The sequence below is a fragment of the Hydra viridissima genome, unplaced genomic scaffold (assembly GCF_058129835.1).
Source record: "Hydra viridissima isolate aposymbiotic clone 2 unplaced genomic scaffold, HvirCarnegie_v1 scaffold_9, whole genome shotgun sequence".
Lineage (NCBI taxonomy): Eukaryota > Metazoa > Cnidaria > Hydrozoa > Anthoathecata > Hydridae > Hydra > Hydra viridissima.
Window position 1 is genome coordinate 12005152 of NW_028324308.1, and position 22558 is coordinate 12027709.

The following is a 22558-nucleotide window of genomic DNA, read 5'->3' on the forward strand; positions in this document are numbered from 1 at the left end:
AAAGAAGAAGACTGGAAAAAAATGTTGCGGGCGGATGAATCCAAGTTTGAAGTGTTTGGATTACAAAGAAGAACGTTTGTAAGACGCAGAACAAATGAAAAGATGCTGGAAGAATGCCTGACGCCATCTGTTAAGCATGGTGAAGGTAATGTGATAGTCTGGGGTTGCTTTGGTGCTGGTAAGGTCGGAGATTTGTACAGGGTAAAAGGGATTCTTAATAAAGAAGGCTATCACTCCATTTTACAACGCTATGCCATACCCAGTGGACAGCGCTTAAACAAACCTTATATAGAAAAAAACAATTAGAAAAAAAATTACTATATTTTCACCATCTATTTTTAACTTAAACAGAGACCGCTAATTAAAGCGGTTTAAAAAAGCCGCTCATAAGTTTAGCACACTTGCACTCCTATAGTTTTATAACTGCCGCTTTTTACTTTTTGACGTCAAATTTTTACTAAAAAGTAAATTTAATTTTCCTTTTTTGCATAATAACTGAACAAAAGTTTCTAAGATATACATAGTAAGTATTATTTCATTTGAAATAAACTTGGTATTTTTCGCTTAAATTTTGTCCATAGTTTGACCAATAAAATGGGAAAAAAATCAATTAGCTCTGAAATAAAACAGCGTATTGTAGGATTACATCTTGGTGATTTCAACAGTTCTGAAATAGCTAGTGATTGACCGGAACAGAAATTTTGCCGTAACCGTAACCAAATCGGTAATAGATTCTAAATATTCCTAACCGTAACCGTAACCGAAAATAAATCCAAACCGTAACAGGAACAGAAACCGGAACCGAAAATAAGTAATATATTTTTAAAAAGTTAGTTCTAATTTAAACAAAAATTAATGTAGTAAAAATAATTAAAACTTTACATTTTTTTTTTAAGTTTTTCCGAAACCTAAGGCATCGAGAAGCAATTAGACAATCCAAAAAAATCATTTAACACTTAAATGATTTCTTGGATTGCCAAAATGCACGTTAATCATTTTCCCCCGTTCGAGATTGAGCAATAATTTTTACAATGTGCGAAAAGAATGGAATTTTTTTCATTATTGTCAGACTTTGAGCTGCAGGAGCCAGTTCATCTTTAGGAGGTTCAAAATTGTCCATTTGGATCATGACAATATGTTTAAGAAAATGAGCTGGAAGAAGCGGAATGGTGATAGTTCAGCTCAAATTATAGCGATAAAAACATTATAAGATATGAATGTTAATTTAAAATTAATTTAAACAAGAAAATTAATTAGTTTTCAAACAAAGCCAAATTTTATTTACATTAATTCTCAAGCCTAACTACTAATTTAAAAAAAAATTTTTATCATTTTTATCAAAATGATAATAATGGTTTTATGCTAAATAAAGCGTTATAATATATTTTTTCAATAACATTTCGAATTTCGGTTCCGGCCGTAATTTTGGCCGGAAACCGAATCCGAACCGAATTCCGGTGTCACTTTAAATAAGTGCCCGTTAAAAAAGTAGACAGCTCCGCGATAAGCATTCCATTAGGTAGGTGAAATCTACACACCTGTCCGGAGAGCCTCAAAACATAAAAATCATGCTCAAAAAATAAAACTAATTGCGTTTGGTAGCCCATATATCGATGTTTCAAAAAATAAAAAAATTGAAATCATCTGCCTACGTCCAAGGAAAAAAAATGACTTTGAATTTTTTCATGTTATTGGCTCCTTTCCTAAAGTTATAAGGAAGAAAAGATGATACTTATTTATGAATAACTAGAAAAAAAAAAATTTGATAAAAATTAACCATATAAAATAAACAAAAGGAAACTAGATTGCTCTTATTGCTAATCCATTTTAAATTGCATAACCCTAGGGTATCTTTACCTGCTAATTCGCTTTCTTTTAAAAGTGAAGTGTTTTAAACGTTTTTTTAAGCCCATATTTTTTGAATAGCTTTGTCCATTTTATTGCTTAGTACTTACTGTTACAGTGTTACATATTTATGTCATTTAATAGTGAAATAAGGAAGCTGTAAAAACATAAATTTTTTTATTAGTTGCTGACAATAAAATAAGTGCTTGAAAATGAAAACACAAATAAGTACTTTTTGTAATTTTAACTTTGCTTGGACTCTTTCAAAATGCCCAATACAGCCAAATCTCACGAAGAGTGTAGAAAAACAGTGCGTGTTGTATGTATGAAAAAGTGCAATTCACAAATTTCTGGTGTAGCCTTTGAGAGGTTCAAAAACATTTTTTCAGCAGACATTGACTTTTTGGACTCTAGAGTTCCAACTGGAATGTGTGGAACGTGTAGAAATCAACTTAAAAGGGTTGAAAGAGGAGTATCTGTCAAGCTGTCTACTCTATACAATTTTCAAACTATAAATGTCAAGACTGTGACAAGAGGTTCGAACTATAACTGCCTGATTTGCCAAATTGGTAAGCTGAAGCTGACTTAAAAACATCCTTTGAATAATTCTACAACTTCAAATCCCACAAATCCCCTGAAAAGATGTTCAGATTATTTCTCATCACTAGGGAAAGGCTTACCTCATAAATGCAACTCTACTTCTTTGAATTTAAACTTTAGAGAAATTTCAACAGAAAAAAAAAAAGTTTTTGAACAGATAGCCTCTGCAACTATCAAAGGTCAAGAATCATCATCAGGTGGGACAATCAGGCTGTGAGTGGCTGAGGGAGGTCGTCCATTACCTGTTACCCTCGGTAACTTAAATTTTGTATCTTTCTTGTTTTTAATGGTCTCATTTTGTCTGTTCTAAGATTACATTTCATAACAAGGTTTTTTTAAAATTTGTTTTTGGGAGCATCATGTTCAAAATCAACAACTGCAGAAAAGTATAAGTTAAGTGCTCAAGACCTGGTGCAAATTCAGCAAGCTACAGGCATGTCTAATATTGAAGTCAAAAAACTTGCAACAACACTAAATTTGGTTTCCAAATCGCCTCTTTTTGAGCCAAACTATTGTGCAAATTTTCATGAAGTAGGGTTGCAACTTACAAATTTTTTTACAAAAACTACAACTGCATCATCAGGCAAAAAAATTCCACACAAAGAGTACACAGTTGTTCACTGCAAAAATCTCTTTGACTTTCTAGCAGAAATTTCACTTAAAAGACAACTTCAAGCAGGTCATCTCATAAACGTTAGAATTGATGGAGGTCGAGGCTTCCTAATGCTTACAATAAGTCTTCAAAGAATGAATGATGAAGATGATTCAAGCAGTCCACCTTTAAAAAAATTGTCACCTCTCGAGCTCTAAAAGACAGTGGAGTTAAAAAGAAATTTCTAATTGCATTTGCAGAGGATCTACATGAGAATTACAGCAACATCAAAAACTTTATTGAGCTTGTTCAACCTGAAAATGTAGACTTTGTGGTTTCTTGCGACTTGAAAGTTGCTAACATTTTATGTGGTTTGCAATGTCACTCTAGCTCACATCCATGCCTATATTGTGATAGTGAAGCAAAGAACTTAGCTGAAAAAGGTGCACTCAGGACGCTGTCTGATCTTCAAAGTTGTTACACAGACTTTCTTTCAAAAGGTGGTAACATTAGTAGGGCAAAGTTTTTCAACAATGTTTTCCATAAACCGCAATTTGCTGGCAATTATTGCCAAAAACTCCTGAAAAATATTGAAGTGATAGATCAGCTCTTTGAGAACCAAGATTCATCAGTTTTGGCTATCATTGATGCATTCAAATAATTCAATGCTGTTGTTATAGCCTGCTTTGGAAACGTCCTTGACAAGGAATATGGAAAAAAAATTGAAGAATTTCGGACATCTTTTTTAAGTCTAGAATTTGTAACTGTGACCCCAAAAGTGCACATCGTTTTTTTTCACATTGATGATTTTATCAGAATGAAGAAAAAATCCCTTGGTCCTTTCAGTGAACAATCTTTAGAAGCTCTTCATCACGATTTTTCTGTTCAGTGGCAAAGATACAAACATTCAAAATTACATCCACAATATGGAAATTGGCTTAAAAGATGTGTGGTTGAATACAATAGCAAGCACATTTAGGTAAAATATATCTGTTGCATCTTTAATGAACATTGAAACCTTGCTTCTTTAGAATAAGTGTTTGTGACCAAAAAAAAATCAACTGAGAAAATACCTATGGGTTTATTTAAACTGACTCAAAAATTTATTTATGAAATTAAATCTTTTTAAATATTTATTTGTTTAACCTGTGTGTAATTGTAACTTGTAAAAAAAAAACCTTAGTAAATAAAACCTATGATATTTAGAATTTTGAAACAGCCATTGCCAAAGTTTAATTATAGACAGTACTTTTATAGTTTTTTTTATTTTGCGACAGTGTTTTAAGTTTAGAAATGATTCAAATTCAAAGAAAAAATGGTAATCAAAGAAATCTTTTCCATTAAAAGAAAGGTCAAAATTACTGACAAGTTCAAAGTAACAATGTTTTCCTACACATCGACTGATGGCTTAATTTTTTATTTTTAAAGCCTCTATGTATAGATTATACATATCAATAATAGTAATATAAGTTTTATTATTTATTTCTTATTTTTGAGTGTGTCTTTTGTGGTTTGAGGCTCTCCGGGCGATGAAGCAAGGAACAAAAAAATCCAAAAAATCAAAGTCATTTTTGTTCCTTGGACGTAGGCAGATGATTTCAAATTTTTTATTTTTTGAAACATGGATGTATGGGCTACCAAACCTAATCGGTTTTATTTTTTGAGCAAGACTTTTATGTTTTGAGGCTCTCAGGGCCAATGATATATTAAAAATAACTAGATGTCTAACTTCCACGTATTTTTTGAAGCAAAAATCGGCCATTATGGAGGGCAAATTTAACAAATCATAAGCTTCGTATTTGTTTTGTTATGATAAATGGCGTAAAGATTTTGGCCCCCATAATGGCCGAATTTTGCTTCACTTTTTCTTATGCCGATTTACGGCAGTTAGACATCTAGCTATTCTTAATATATCATTGCACTATGAATTCTGAGACCCGATTTTTTGGCTGAAACCCATTTTTTTTAAGTTCTAAAAAAGATTTTTTTTATGTGGTACCTTACAGTAAACCCATCAAAGTGATAATAAACGTGGTCTATTTTTAAATTAATTGCCTTGTTTGTTTTTAATATGCACTCATGTTGAGGATATATTTAATCTCAGCTTAGTTTGCAGTGAGTTATCGTAAAGTGAGCTGTTAATTTAATAATACATAACTGTTGAAATAATTAACATTTTTGATTGCTGTAAAGAAAATTATTTTTATACAGGTATATACTTTTTAAAATTATTAAATTAAATTAAAATACTGCATTATTATATTGATTTTATAAAAGCGCGTGTATAGAATTTTTTCTTCCTTGACATTTTTCAAAACCTTGATATGACATTTAAAAAAATCTCCGTATTTCTCCAAAAATATTTTTACATGATTGAATTTTGGTAATGTTCAGGAGTATATTCCAATTTTCAAAACTTGCCCCTAGTTGCCCCAATTAAAAATATATCTGTTTTTATGCAGTGATGTTCCGTTTCAAATATGAAGATTTATTTAATGTCTGGCTGGAAAAGAAAGATACAAATGAGAAAAAGTCAAATGTTTTTGAGCACGTCATTCAAATAGTTGGAAATGATGAAACAGTAATTATTAGTAATAATATTCAAAAGAAAATATGTCGTTTGTGCAATTCTTTTGAGCGAAAATGGTCAGATTGTCAAAGAACAATATGCCGATTTAAAAGTAAAAATTCAGATTGGTTGAAAAGGGAAATTACATTTACTGATGATGCAATTCCATCAACATCTTCAAGTCAATCAATTCCATCAACATCTTCTGGACGACCAAGGTTATCATATACCGAAATATCGGATCGGGCCAAGAGATTGGAAGCATCAGAGTTATGCCGGGATAATTTGCACGAAACATCTCTTATATTACAAGCAGCAGGTATGGCTGCGCTTCAGCAAAAGAAACGTGATTTAGCATTGGTTCTAAAAGAATTGAACACAAGTCCATCTCGGCCAAAAAAAATTAAAAAAACTATATTTTCACCAAAAAAAGAAACAGTACGTTATACAGCCGAAGAAGCATTAGAGTTAATTTTGGATTCTAACTTAAGTAAACAGCAGTATCAAAACATTAGACAAGGTGCTGTTATCAAAAATTGTAAAATGTATCCAGATTACAAAGAGATTTGGAAATATAAATCAGCATGTAGACCAGATGGTATATCAATTTCCGATATCATTGCACAAGTACCATTAAAGAATTTGTTAGACCATACAGTGAAACGTATTGTACAATTACAAGAAGAAGTGATTTTTCAGCACATGGAATCCATTAATACTAACGAAATTATAGCCGAGATGATATTTAGTTATGGTTTTGATGGCAGTTCCGGTCATTCTGCCTATAAACAAAAATTTGATGCACCTGGTTGTCATTCTGATTCAAATTTATTTGTGGCAACTGTTGTACCACTCCGTTTGAACTCAGAAGATAATAACATCTTATGGAACAATCGCACTACTCAATCTGTGCGGTTTTCTAGACCGTTAAAAGTCGAATACATAAAAGAATCCACAGAACACATTTTAAAACAAGATATTGACGGGCAAATAAATACGTTAGAGCCAATAACAATTTATTTCTCTAATAGCAAAAAAATTCAAATCAGCTGTACTTTATTTATGACGCTAATTGATGGCAAAATTTTAAATATATTAACTGGAACAAAATCAAACCAAGCTTGTCCAATATGTGGAGCTACTCCCAATGATTTTGTTAAAGTGCAGGAATTCAAAACCGCAGATTTATTTAAGCCTAAACCTAATTCTTTGCAGTATGGCATTAGTCCACTACATGCTTGGAAACGATTTTTTGAATGCATCGTCCACATATCATACAGATATGATTTGTGTAAATGGCAAATTCGTGGTACTAGTAACAAGAAAATTCTTTTATGTAGAAAAAAAGAAATACAACAACGGTTCTTTAAAAATTTACACTTTCACGTGGATAAACCAAAAGTAGGAGGTTTTGGAAGTACCAACGACGGCAATACTGCACGCCGAGCATTTGAAAATGTTAAAAAATTTTCCGAAATAACTAACGTGGATGAAGAATTGATAAAAAAATTTAAAACTATTCTTATATGCATTTCTTCCCAGTATCAAATTAATTTAGATAAATTTGAAAAATATTGTTTTGATACGGCAAAACATTATATGTCTAAATATCCTTGGTATCCGATGCCTGCAACTGTACATAAAGTTTTAATACATGGCAGACAAATTCTAGAAAATACAGTACTACCAATAGGTTATTTTGGTGAATAAGGGTCTGAAGCCAGACATAAAGTTTTTAAACATGAGAGACAATTTCATGCTCGTAAAACCAGTAGAGAAAAAAATCTAGAAGATATTTTTCATAGAGCCTTAGATACCTCAGATCCTATCACATCCAGTATTAACTTACATAGAAGAATTCAGAATCATCTTAAGTTACCTCTTCCTTCTGAGGTAATAAGTTTACTAACAGAAATGCCATCTAATACCTCGCAACATCAACTTAGCGAAAACGAAGAGGGTAGTGAAAGCGATGACGGCTAAGACGATGCAACTTCCGAAGAGGACTTAATTTCCGTAAACTACTTAGATTTAATTACATTGGATAACGAAATATAGTTAAAACTTAACTGACTTTTTTAATATGAATTCATCTAATGATATATTTTACAATATATATATATATATATATATATATATATATATATATATGTATATATATATATATATATATATATATATATATATATTAATCATAATCATTGAGTCGTTATTTGCACAATTCCAATTTTTTTAAAAATAAAAACCACACATTTTTTTACGCTTCCCAAAAAAATATTCAAGCTTATGTTGCAAAATTATTTGATCAACTATTTGCAACAAAAGAAAATAGTTTCCAAACAAAATCAGATGATCGCGCTAAAAGCAAACTAGAAGAACCATCACAACCGACATCTTTTTTGGTCGAAATTCAAGAAGTTTTATATCAAAATCAATCAACAGCTAAAAAGCCAAAAAAATGTCAAGACCTTCACCGATCAGTTAAAAGAATACAAAGTAACTGGTGTGAAATCAGAAGCAGTTTTGAAACTTGAAATAGCCATCCATGTTTTCATCTTTTTAAAATATTATTTTAAAAGATCTTACTATAGGTACCCCAAGAAGTCTTTATTACAGAGCACCGCGGAAGGGCATTTAACTGGAAAGTTCACGCCTTCTTCCTAACCGATGCCTATTATAAAGCCATTTATTAGATAAAACTTGTTCGTTAAAAGATTGTGATAAGAAAAATATTTAAGTACTAAGAAATATAAAAATACAAATTTTTTATGAATTATGAATCTAAATATACAAAATTAAAAAAAGTAAATATAAGAACAATGTAAATTGGAAAATAAATCATGTTTGTGAAGCTAACCACAATAAATCATCAGGATCCATGGAAGCTTCTGGTGCTGTTTCAATTTTTCAACGGTCAATTGAAAAGCATGGTTTGAGATATGAAGGATATATTGGAGACGGTGGCAGCTCAGCATATAATGATGTTGTTGCAAGTAATTTATATCCAGGTTTTGAAATAAACAGACTTCATTGTTTGGACATTACCAAAAGAGATATGGAAATCGTGCGCGTAACCTTAGAGTGACACTTAAAGGTCAGTTTCTTTCAGATGGAAAAAAAATAGATGGAAAAGGTCGACTGACAGATAAAGCCATAAATACGCTTCAAAATTATTTTGGTATGGCTATCCGTCAAAATGTGAATAACCTATATGCAATGAAAAAAGGTGCTTGGGCTGTTTTATTTTACAACAGTGACATAAGTGAAGAGTCAGAGAGACACAAATTTTGTCCACGAACTAGAACTAGTTGGTGTTTGTGGCAGAGTAATAAAGTAACAGGTGAAACAACATACAAAACTAAATTAAGCTTACAATTAGCAATTAAAGCAGTACTTATGCCTATATTTACAGATTTGACAAATGAAACAATATTATCAAAATGTTTGCACGGACAAACTCAAAATAACAATGAAAGTCTGAATGCCTTAATATGGAAGAGATGTCCTAAAGATTTTTTTATTGGGAAAAAAGTTCTTGAGATTAGTATGAACTCAGCTATTATAGCATTTAATGATGGAAGCACAGCAGTTGAAAAAGTAAATAATGCTGGAGGTATCAAACCAAGTATATTTATGCAGGAAGGACTTCGTAAATTGGACTGCAACCGAATTAAAAAAATGAATCACAAATCAAGTGTTAAAGGTAAAATAAGGAGAAAACAGCTTAGAGCCATCAAAAAAGGTTACATAGATATTGAAAAAGAAATGGAAAAGGACCTATAATATAATAGTGGAGGTTTTTAATTGGGCTCATGCTTCTTTTCCTAATATAACGAACTTTTATTTTGTTTTTTGTGTTTTTCTCAAAATGTCATTTTTACCAAATACCTAAATTTTAAAACGCAATATTTTCAGTTTGGGACCATATGCTGACTTGAAATTTTCAGGGTGTTTTTGTTATGAATTGACTTAGGTAATGAACCAAAACTACAAATAAATATGATGTATAAGTATGTTTAAAATCTTTTTTTCTTGCTTTTTTTGTTAAAAATTTTCTTAAATATATAGAAAATTATTTTTAAAATGTTCTATGCATCTTTAATGCATGATTTTGGTTCATAACCTCTTCGTACCTTTTAGAAACATAGTGTGAAAATGTCAGAGTTAAAAAATATATAGAACTGGAGATATCTTGTTTTAAATTACACCCATATTTTGACAACTCGTATGGAATAAGTGAGGCAAAAGTTGGGCAATCGAGATTTCTTATTTAAAAAAAAATCAACATACTTGTTTTAACTTGTGTATTGTAGTTTTAATTTTGTATTGTTTATTTTAAGGAAATTTTTTAAAATGGGGATGTACCACCTTAAACGATGTAAATGGTCCAAATCATAATACGAGTAACGTTGAAAAATGTCAAAAACGCAGTATACAGAACTTCCGGAAGAAATCGGTGACGGAAAAAATTCCTAATTCCATATACCTAATTAGGTATGTGGATTTAGCGATCCACATACCTAATTAGGTATGTGGATCGCTTATTAATAAGCGATCGTCTTTAAGGCGTCTTTTAGATCCCAAGTAGCAAACAATATTGGCGCAATATTGGCACGATATTGTTTACAATATTGGCGCAATATTACAAACTATATCGCGCCAATATTGTAATGTCAACATTTTCCCAATATTGGCCTATATTGGCAATACAATACTGCACCAATATTGTAAAATCAATATTGGCCAATATTGGCGGTACAATATTGTGCCAATATTGTTAAATCAATATTGGCCAATATTAGCAAAATGTTGAAATTGCAATATTGGCACAATATTGTAAATAATATTGCGCTAATATTGGGGATTTAATAATGACCAATATTGGCGTAATATAGTTTACAATATTATGCCAATATTGTAAACTATTGTATTGTCTGTTATAAATTTTTATTATTATATGTATATTTTAATAAAATACAATATTGTATTTTATAAAAATATTGTACTATAGTACCAATTTGCGTTATTCTTTTAGGTTAAGCAATTAATTGTTTAACCCAAAGGAATACCGAAGATTATTAGATTGTAACTTGAGTTATAGTCTAGGAGGCGACAATATAGGAACCCTTCTAAAAAAAAAGATTTTTTAAAATCTAATAATAAATTTATTAATGGTTTTAACCAACTGATACAAATGAAAAAGAGAAAGAAAACCAAAATATAACGAAATAAAACAATCAATGCTATTTAAATAGACTTTTCTTTATATATATATGTATATATATATATATATATATATATATATATATATATATATGTATGTATATATTTATTTATTTTACTTTTTTTTTTATGCTATAGTGTCATGCAGTTTTATAGGAAATGAAAAAATCAATAAGTTCAACTCGATCTGCTAAATCACATTATATTAAAAGAGTAGTTAAGCATCATTTAAGTGAAATTCATTCAGCAAGTAATGCTGATAATAGGAATGAATTACTTAACTGTGACTTTTAAAGGGCAAAAAACTTTAGTGATGAATCTATTAATCATAATATGTTATCTTAAAACTCTTATAACAATCATTTGGTTGAAGATAGATTAAAATCCTTAAATGTTGAGTTTGGTGACATATCACCTTTTGATGAAAACCAATTCTCAAATTTGACTAACAATGCCGATAATGACTGTAATGTAACTGATGATGAGCAAGGCTATTATCCTTCTTGTTCCAGTGACGATGAAGAGGCTGAGGATGAGGTTACTTTGAAAGAACTGCTTGTTTGCTGGTCAGTCAAACACAACGTAACACATAGTGCTCTATCAGACTTACTAAAGATCTTGTCAAAAAAACATCCAGATTTGCCCAAAGATAGTTGAACCTTATTGAAAACAAAAAGCAGTTCTGACATTATTATCATGCAAGACATGTGTGGGCAAAAAGCAGAGTTTGTTTATTTTGGTTTGAAACATCAGTTAACTAATTTACTAGTGTTTAACAGCTTTAAAAGCTGCAAAGTCAATTTATTGTTTAGCATTGATGGATTGCCTTTATATAAGAGCTCGGGAAAACAGTTCTGGCCAATGCTTTGCAGTGTTACACTTGGCGACAATATTTATAAACCGTTTGTAGTTAGCATATTTTGTGGCAACAGCAAACCAAAAAGTTCAGCTATTTTTTCTAGCTAGTTTTGTAGCTGAATTCAATGTTTTGAAGGAACAAGGCTTATTTATAGGTGAAAATCACTTTACCATACATGTTAAAGGCTTTGTGTGTGATGCACCGGCACGTGCTTTTGCTAAATGTATAAAAGGACATAATGGGTTTTATGGTTGTGAGTGATGCATTCAAAAGGGAACTAGGGTAGATAATAGAACTGTCTTTCCTGATATAAATGCATTGAAGAGAACAGATGCTTCATTTGCTTTATTCCAACAAGTTCAGCATCACAAACCAGATGCAGTATCCCCATTGTTAGAGCTTAATATTGGTCACATCTCTCAATTTCCACTTGAATATATGCATCTAGTTTGTCTTGGTGCCACACGAAGATTACTTCTGCATTAGATTCGTGGAAAATGTGCAGTAAAAATAAAGAAAGCAAATTGCAGATATAATTTCAAATGGCTTGAAAAATTTTGCTGCTAATGTTGCTGTTGAATTTGCATGTAAGCCAAGATCACTAAAGGACATTGATCGATGGAAAGCCACAGAGTTTCGGTTATTTTTGTGCTACCTTGGGTCTCTAGTATTACGAACCCATCTTACCAATAATCTGTACCAGCATTTTATGTTATTGCATGTTGCAATTAGTATTTTAGCTAATCCAAATATGTGTTGGACGCATGTTGATTATGCAGAAAAGTTGTTAAACATATTTGTCATGCAAATGCCAGAATTATATGGCAACAGTTCCATAAGCTATACAATGCATAGCCTTTATCACATTTGTGATGATGTAAGACAGTATGGCTCACTTGATGAGTACAGTGCATTTCCTTTTGAAAATGCTTTAGGCATTATGAAACGATTATTAAGAAGTGGTCACATGCCACTGCAGCAGTTGTGTCGACGTTTGTCAGAAAGAGTAGAAATAGCAACACATGTTAGTCGCAATATGAACCTGATAGCAAGTTTGAAAAGGATACACAGCAACGTTCCTACGTTAGGATACTATGGAAAGCAATACCTAAATGTTGAATATGCTGGTTTCTCATATTTTTCTGCAAATTCCAACAACTGTGCTTTACTTGATAATGGAAAAGTTGTCCTTATTGAGAATGTTATTGATGCTGACGATGTTATGATAATTACACGTGTTTTTGGACTAAAAGAAAATTTCTACACCTATCCTTGTGAATCTTCTTTGCTCAATGTTTTTAGAGTTAGTCAACTATCTGATCAATTTTTTGCTTTTCCTATAACTTCTATACTGAAAAAATGCCTATTATTACCTAGAGAAAACTATTTTGTTAGTTTTGCTTTACTTCACTGGGGCCACTTAACATACTTCAAATGTTCGGACGCTATTCTAATGTTATATATTTTATTATTTTATAGAAAGAGATAATAATTTATTCACTAAAGTAGATTTTGCATTCAGGTTGAGTTTAACTTTACAGTACTTTTTTTTTTTTATCTTAAAAAGCAAATTTCACTGTACATTTACTGCAATATGCAAGTTAACATTCTTTTTTTTTTTTTTTTGATATAAAAATGAATATGAAATTAAATAGTACCGATTAAATTTTTTTTTTTTAGTGTTGCATCTCAGCGTAGTTAAGGAGAGATCCTAACAAATAGCGTTTCTTAAGCTTTGTCTAAAATTTACGTTTTTAAACTATTAACGTTATGTATTTTTTAAAAGTAGATTATAGGCTTTTCATTAAATTTATTATTTTTTGTAAATCTTTTTTCAATCCAAATGTCTCTTTTATTCAAGAGTATATAGTCTCCTTGTTTCCAGCATTAAAATATTTGATAAATCACCTCATAATTTACCTTTCCATATACCGTGAAAACATTTAAAACTCTTGCCCCATTGCAATTAGCTAAAACTTGAAACTCGTAGAAATTAAAATCCCCAAACATTTAAAAACAAAATAAAACAATGAGTTTCATGATTAAAAAAATGAACTAATAAGAATGCACCCAAAAAGATAGAGCCTAAACAGTTTTGTTTTTTTCGGCTCTTTATTTAATTACCCTGATCACACAAGTGTGGAACCACTAAACTTAAAAAATTACTTGTTTAATTATATTACCTTTTTAATTTTTTTAATTTTTTTTTTATTTATATACACTTATTGTAGGGTTAAGTTAAGGATGGCAACCAAGTTTAAAAAATATGCTGTTGCTGAATTTCTTGATGAAAAAAAAAGTATGTGTGCCATGGACGTTATCTGTTCATCATGGCTGATCAGTGAAAGTTTGGTGTGTTGGCCAAATCACTTACAATCATCTCGCCTTTCAGCTGCAATTCGGGAAGCCACAATTACTCCTGAAACTAACTGGAAACATCTGAAAATAAGAATTCTTTGTTATTCTGGTAATTGTCGTTATTTACTATGTCATTTTTGTTTGTTTTAGTGTTTATTTTTGCTTTGTCTTTTAGGTTACATTTGTGCAAGATGCTAATGATGTGAACAGCTATATTCATCTTTACTTTACATATTTTTAGACAGTTATGAAACTGCTTTAGAACAGATGGAAACATTAGAGTTTACATCAAGTGCTGAAACGGCCGTTGAAAGTGACGACGAATATCCCATGCCTCCAGCTAAAAAGTTAGCAGGTTGTAACGCTATTCAGTATATTAAACCATCTATATCGAACCATTATCAACCAATATCTCCCTCTCCTGACCAGAGCTTGGCTACTGTTGTGGCTGCTTTAGGCACCCGATTTGCTGGTAAAGAATTACATAGATGGTTTAATTGAATGTACTGTTTATACCTTTTTTTTCCTTTTTTTTGTGTGTTCTTAGATCTAATCTATTTGCTTTTTATTTAAGTCATAGTCAGTCATTTTACATATTTTATTGCAGCATTTGAGAAGAAAAGCTTAGATCTGCTTGTCGGCATTCAATATGATTTGAAAAAAATAAACACTCGTCTAATCAATTTAGAAAAAGGTTTAGTGTTGCCTCCTACAGTTTGCAATCAGAGCATAGCAGGACCTTCCCCATCAATGCATTGGAATTATTTGCCGGTTAGAAAGGAAAAAGATCTAGACCTGGATGAAAAATTAAGGAATAAAAACACCTATGAATCTTTGGTACGTATCAAAGAATTAATATCCGTCAATAGTTTTTAGAAACAGTTCCATGTGCATTTAAAATTAGTATACCTTACATTTATATATATGATACATTTATTTTAATTTAGATATGGAATTAAATGCTTTATATAAAGTGTACTTACTAAATTGTGTTGTAATTTTTAACTTTTATGCACAGTTAGCTCATTTAGTAGAGCAATGAGTCTACTAATCTTAGAGTAATATGAAGCCCCACTTGAGCAACTTTAAGGTCCGCGTTTATGTGTGGCAAAGACAACCTATGCTGGGAAATGAAAAATCAGTTAATATTGTATAACTGTGAGTAAGGGTATGAGAAGCTCATAAACCTAAAGGAATTTTGTATGGTTTTTTTTCCTAGTGTTACAAATTGCTTTTTTTCTTCTATATTATATTTAAATATCACATTATATATAATCACATTGTCACATTTGGAAACCTGTATGAAACACACACATTTATGTAACCATTCATCTTTTTCAAAATCAATTACATTTATTTTTTATTTTTTTTTAAATAATATTCGGTTTTTTTTTTATTTAAGATGAACTTCTTTGCATCGGTTGGAGAACACGATTATAAGCAAGTCACTACGGCTATCTTAAAACAGCTAATGGCCAGAGAAGTGTGTTTGCTATATTCATTGTATGGCAGAAAACAAAAGAAATCATTTTCGGCACTTACGTCATGCAAGGTGGTTATAGGTAATTTATATAATTATTTATCCTCTTATTCGTTCAATTTACCATTTTAACAATGTGTCAAATTACATTTTATTTATGTTTTATTTAACATTATTAAATTTAAATTTGTTTACAGCTGCCATAAAAAAAAAATTTGAAAACGTTAATGACAAAAACATTATAGAAAGAATTGGGAGCGTTCTGGCCACGGCCATTGATAGAGACGGAGGAAGAAAGAATAGAACCACAACTGAGCCATGTCCACTATTGAGCGATAAAAATGATTTTCGACAAGATATTGAAATTCAAAGTCCACTATTTGATAGTGAGACTATAATGCAGCAGTGTATATATATATATATATATATATATATATATATATATATATATATATATATATATATATATATATATATATATATATATATATATATATATATATATATATATATATATATATATATATATATATATATATATAAAGAAAAGTGTTTTTAAATAGCATTGATTGTTTTATTTTGTTATAATTTGGTTTTCTTTCTCTTTTTCATTTGTATCAGTTGGTTATAACCATTAATTTTTTAAGTTTAGTGGTTCCACACTTGTGTGATCAGGGTAATTAAATAAAGAGCCGAAAAAAACAAAACTGTTTAGGCTCTATCTTTTTGGGTGCATTCTTATTAGTTCATTTTTTTAATCATGAAACTCATTGTTTTATTTTGTTTTTAAATGTTTGGGGATTTTAATTTCTACGAGTTTCAAGTTTTAGCTAATTGCAATGGGGCAAGAGTTTTAAATGTTTTCACGGTATATGGAAAGGTAAATTATGAGGTGATTTATCAAATATTTTAATGCTGGAAACAAGGAGACTATATACTCTTGAATAAAAGAGACATTTGGATTGAAAAAAGATTTACAAAAAATAATAAATTTAATGAAAAGCCTATAATCTACTTTTAAAAAATACATAACGTTAATAGTTTAAAAACGTAAATTTTAGACAAAGCTTAAGAAACGCTATTTGTTAGGATCTCTCCTTAACTACGCTGAGATGCAACACTAAAAAAAAAAAATTTAATCGGTACTATTTAATTTCATATTCATTTTTATATCAAAAAAAAAAAAAAAAGAATGTTAACTTGCATATTGCAGTAAATGTACAGTGAAATTTGCTTTTTAAGATAAAAAAAAAAAAGTACTGTAAAGTTAAACTCAACCTGAATGCAAAATCTACTTTAGTGAATAAATTATTATCTCTTTCTATAAAATAATAAAATATATAACATTAGAATAGCGTCCGAACATTTGAAGTATGTTAAGTGGCCCCAGTGAAGTAAAGCAAAACTAACAAAATAGTTTTCTCTAGGTAATAATAGGCATTTTTTCAGTATAGAAGTTATAGGAAAAGCAAAAAATTGATCAGATAGTTGACTAACTCTAAAAACATTGAGCAAAGAAGATTCACAAGGATAGGTGTAGAAATTTTCTTTTAGTCCAAAAACACGTGTAATTATCATAACATCGTCAGCATCAATAACATTCTCAATAAGGACAACTTTTCCATTATCAAGTAAAGCACAGTTGTTGGAATTTGCAGAAAAATATGAGAAACCAGCATATTCAACATTTAGGTATTGCTTTCCATAGTATCCTAACGTAGGAACGTTGCTGTGTATCCTTTTCAAACTTGCTATCAGGTTCATATTGCGACTAACATGTGTTGCTATTTCTACTCTTTCTGACAAACGTCGACACAACTGCTGCAGTGGCATGTGACCACTTCTTAATAATCGTTTCATAATGCCTAAAGCATTTTCAAAAGGAAATGCACTGTACTCATCAAGTGAGCCATACTGTCTTACATCATCACAAATGTGATAAAGGCTATGCATTGTATAGCTTATGGAACTGTTGCCATATAATTCTGGCATTTGCATGACAAATATGTTTAACAACTTTTCTGCATAATCAACATGCGTCCAACACATATTTGGATTAGCTAAAATACTAATTGCAACATGCAATAACATAAAATGCTGGTACAGATTATTGGTAAGATGGGTTCGTAATACTAGAGACCCAAGGTAGCACAAAAATAACCGAAACTCTGTGGCTTTCCATCGATCAATGTCCTTTAGTGATCTTGGCTTACATGCAAATTCAACAGCAACATTAGCAGCAAAATTTTTCAAGCCATTTGAAATTATATCTGCAATTTGCTTTCTTTATTTTTACTGCACATTTTCCACGAATCTAATGCAGAAGTAATCTTCGTGTGGCACCAAGACAAACTAGATGCATATATTCAAGTGGAAATTGAGAGATGTGACCAATATTAAGCTCTAACAATGGGGATACTGCATCTGGTTTGTGATGCTGAACTTGTTGGAATAAAGCAAATGAAGCATCTGTTCTCTTCAATGCATTTATATCAGGAAAGACAGTTCTATTATCTACCCTAGTTCCCTTTTGAATGCATCACTCACAACCATAAAACCCATTATGTCCTTTTATACATTTAGCAAAAGCACGTGCCGGTGCATCACACACAAAGCCTTTAACATGTATGGTAAAGTGATTTTCACCTATAAATAAGCCTTGTTCCTTCAAAACATTGAATTCAGCTACAAAACTAGCTAGAAAAAATAGCTGAACTTTTTGGTTTGCTGTTGCCACAAAATATGCTAACTACAAACGGTTTATAAATATTGTCGCCAAGTGTAACACTGCAAAGCATTGGCCAGAACTGTTTTCCCGAGCTCTTATATAAAGGCAATCCATCAATGCTAAACAATAAATTGACTTTGCAGCTTTTAAAGCTGTTAAACACTAGTAAATTAGTTAACTGATGTTTCAAACCAAAATAAACAAACTCTGCTTTTTGCCCACACATGTCTTGCATGATAATAATGTCAGAACTGCTTTTTGTTTTCAATAAGGTTCAACTATCTTTGGGCAAATCTGGATGTTTTTTTGACAAGATCTTTAGTAAGTCTGATAGAGCACTATGTGTTACGTTGTGTTTGACTGACCAGCAAACAAGCAGTTCTTTCAAAGTAACCTCATCCTCAGCCTCTTCATCGTCACTGGAACAAGAAGGATAATAGCCTTGCTCATCATCAGTTACATTACAGTCATTATCGGCATTGTTAGTCAAATTTGAGAATTGGTTTTCATCAAAAGGTGATATGTCACCAAACTCAACATTTAAGGATTTTAATCTATCTTCAACCAAATGATTGTTATAAGAGTTTTAAGATAACATATTATGATTAATAGATTCATCACTAAAGTTTTTTGCCCTTTAAAAGTCACAGTTAAGTAATTCATTCCTATTATCAGCATTACTTGCTGAATGAATTTCACTTAAATGATGCTTAACTACTCTTTTAATATAATGTGATTTAGCAGATCGAGTTGAACTTATTGATTTTTTCATTTCCTATAAAACTGCATGACACTATAGCATAAAAAAAAAGTAAAACAAATATATATATATATATATATATTCAATATATTATACCAGAAAAACAAATATTAGCAGTATTACAAAATTGTTATTTGTTATACATAAATTGAAAACCTTATAATAGTTAGAAAATAAAGAAATTAGATTAGAAATTAGGAGTAGATTAATCTAAATCTAAATTTAATAATACCTTATTTAAAATTTATTAATTTAAGAACTTAGTAATGTGTAAATAGTTTACTAAATTATATGACGTATTTATTACTTAATTGAATATCTTTAACACAATAAATAGAATGCTTAATTAAGAGTACTGTCGATATTAAAGGATAAAACCAAAGGACATTATGAATATCAGATGTTACGCATGCGTACCAATATGTAAATTGGCAATATTGGCCAATATTGGAGCAATAATAACAAAACAATATTGGGCCAATATTGGCAAACAATATTGCACCTATATTCGCATAGCAATATTGGCCAATACTGGCATGCCAATATTGCGCCAATATTGGCATTCCAATATTTGTAAAACAATATTGGCGTAATATTGGTATGCTAATATTGGCCAATATTGATATGCCAATATTAGCGCAATATTGTTTGCCAATATTGGCGCAATATTGTATATCTTGGCCAATCTTGGCCAAGATACCCATTATAGCGCCAATATTACGCCAATATTGTTTGCTACTTGGGATGTTTCAGTTTTATCTCAGATGTTTTAAGACATCTGAGATAAATGAATAGATTTCTCATAGATGTCTTGGTGCGCACTGGGTATATGAAAAAGTGCTACATGCTATGTAATTATTCTCATAATATTAGAATAGATTGATATAACTTTCTGACAAGAAAAAGAAATATTGAGCTTACATCAAGAAAATATGAAATTTAGTAAAACTTAGATAAAGAACAATAAATGTAACGTCAAATCGAATGTGATTTTCGAATTCAGTTGCAAAAAATATATAAATAAACACTGCGAAATCTAAGTGGAAAAAACCTTTTTTACAAAAAAGGTTACTTTTTTTAATAAGTATTTTTCATTGTATATCTGATATTCTTGATTTTACCGAGATGTCGTTTGGAAATTTCCTGTTGGTTCCCAAGTATCTTTTCCATTGCAGATAAATGAACACAACTTTGAACTTATTACTAGTGCTTAGGGATTGCAATCCCGCATAGCGGGATCCCGCAATCCCGCGGGATCCCGCATTAATTTAGCGCATGCGAGATCCCGCAAAAACTACTGCGGGATCCGCGGGATTTGCAGGATTTTGAAACTATTGCTTTTAAACAAAAAAAGTCAATTGTTTTAAACTAAAAAGACAAAAAAAATATCAAATTAAAACTGTTTAATGTATTTGCGAAACAAAGCCATTTAAAAATTTATCTTTAGCTATTAAAATATTTTTCTTAGCTATAAATATAAAAAAATCATTCAAAAATAAACAATCATTTAGCAAAACATTGGTCGAACTCGTTCAAATTTTTTTTTGTTTAGTTAATGATTATGTTGAAATTTTCGCTAACGACTATGTTGAAATTTTTGTTGATGAGTATGTTGAAAACGTGAAATTGAAAACGTGCGTGCATAATTATAAAAAATATACTTTTAAAAACTACTTTTTAAAAAGTCTTTAAAAATTATTTACATCAACATTTTATAACAAAAGTACTAAGCATGTCGCAAATTAAAATTATATGGAGTTTTTTTAAAAAGGTGATAAAGAAGAAAATGCGAAGTGCATGTTATGTTCGGCTATTTTAAAAATTAGTCAAAGATTTACGGTACTTGTTTTCAAAGAGTGTTTTCCGGCTCCCTACTTCATCTAATACTATAAGATCGATGGTAGTTAAATTCTCAGATTCTGTAAAAGCCAATATAATGCAAAAATTCACATCACTAAAAAAGCAAAATTAAAAGTTTTCAATAACGTTTGACGAATGGACATCACAAAATAGTCAGAGATACTTAAACTTAAATGTAGATATGGAGGCGAAACACTTTAATCTTGGATTGATTCGAATCCATTGACGGTGTAATGCAGAATATTGCGTCAAGTTAGTTTCAGAAAAGCTAAATAGCTTCGATATTCACCTCCAAAAAGACATTATCGCCATGACCACTGATGGAGCAAGTGTGATGGTGAAAGTCGGTAAAATGATGTCTTGCTATCAACAACTATGTTATGCTCATGGAATACAACTTGCAGTTATTGATATCTTATACAAGAAAAACAGCGGAGAAGTCGAAGAATCGTTTACTACATATGAAAATTGTAAAGAAGAAGATGACACTGCTCATTTTTAGAGGTTTTAAGTTGAAGTTATTTTTACTTCAGATTTTTTTTAACCACTCTTTCGAGCAGGTTGACGGGAAATAGAAACCGTTGAAAAAGAATTAAAAACCTTGGAGCAATAATAACAAAACAATATTGGGCCAATATTGGCAAACAATATTGCACCGATATTCGCATAGCAATATTGGCCAATACTGACCATTTTTCTAAATATTTAAAAACTTCAAAAAATGAGGGGGTCCTAAACTTTATGTGGCTGTATCTTTTGAGCGTCAAAATATATTTTGATAAAATTTTAAACCTAATTACAATTTATGATTGATTTCAAGATAAAGAATTTTTTTTTTTCAAAAAATAATTTCTTTCAATCAGGGAGATGTAGGGGTCATTTTTTAAGGGTATTCCTTCCTCTGTGATCCGACTGCCGTGGTTCTTAGCAAAAAATTATCATTTTAATGAATGTTAGCAAAATAGTAGTTGCAATTATCTTCTTTTCAAAAATTTATTAGGAATGCAAATTTTCCATCTCTACTGACACACACAAAACATGAATAAATCTCCGATAACAAAATTAGACAAATAAAATGCCACAAACAGCATTTTAAAATTTATAATGTTACAAAAATAAAAAAGAAATAGGTATTTTTTCAATCTAAATGAATACTTGAAAAATCTTCTCACAATCTCGTTGAACTGTATTCAACAAACATTGCTCTTAGCTTTTCACCGTGATGGACGTTTTTCTCAGACACAACGAACCTTTTCAGTGTCTTGTTTAAGTTTTTATGCACTGCTTCAGATGTTTGTTCTGATGTAATAACGAGCGGGATTTTCTGCCTATCGAGATACTCCTTGAGATGTAACTTAGTTATGTGAAACTTCCATCCAAGTGAAATCTTCATTGCGAATATATCATGGGCATATACTTTTAAGTGAAGCATGGACTCCACAAACTTGTCTATTTTTTCTTTGTAGGATATATCGATTTTCATCCCAAAACAGCATTCAGCTACTAAATCAAACAAAATTTAACCCAATATTAACTTGCTGAAAATACTAGTATTAATATATTCGTGTCTCCTAACTTTATTTAAACTGGTAGGTCAGTAGTCCCCTATCTGTACTAACTGAATTAAAGACTTCCAGAAGTGTTTAAAAAAATTTTAAAAGCAATGAAGTACCGTCTTTAAACC

The 22558-nt window shown here is 30.6% G+C and overlaps 1 protein-coding gene and 3 pseudogenes across 1 annotated transcript; 3 read left to right on the forward strand and 1 right to left on the reverse strand.

Moving 5' to 3' along the window:
* The first annotated feature begins 8453 nt into the window (after positions 1–8453).
* LOC149884077 (uncharacterized) lies at positions 8454–9410 on the forward strand (annotated as a pseudogene).
* Positions 9411–10988: 1578 nt separating this feature from the next.
* On the forward strand, positions 10989–13177 carry LOC145192572 (uncharacterized; annotated as a pseudogene).
* A 755-nt stretch (positions 13178–13932) lies between these two features.
* LOC149884078 (uncharacterized) lies at positions 13933–15935 on the forward strand (the record flags this gene model as incomplete). Its single annotated transcript, XM_090098683.1, has 5 exons — positions 13933–14155; positions 14288–14518; positions 14654–14883; positions 15449–15608; positions 15724–15935. Coding segments are annotated over exons 1-5 (1056 nt in total), but the record flags the coding sequence as incomplete, so codon positions are not given.
* Positions 15936–16837: 902 nt separating this feature from the next.
* Positions 16838–19026, reverse strand: LOC149884079 (uncharacterized; annotated as a pseudogene).
* Between the last annotated feature and the right edge of the window lie 3532 nt (positions 19027–22558).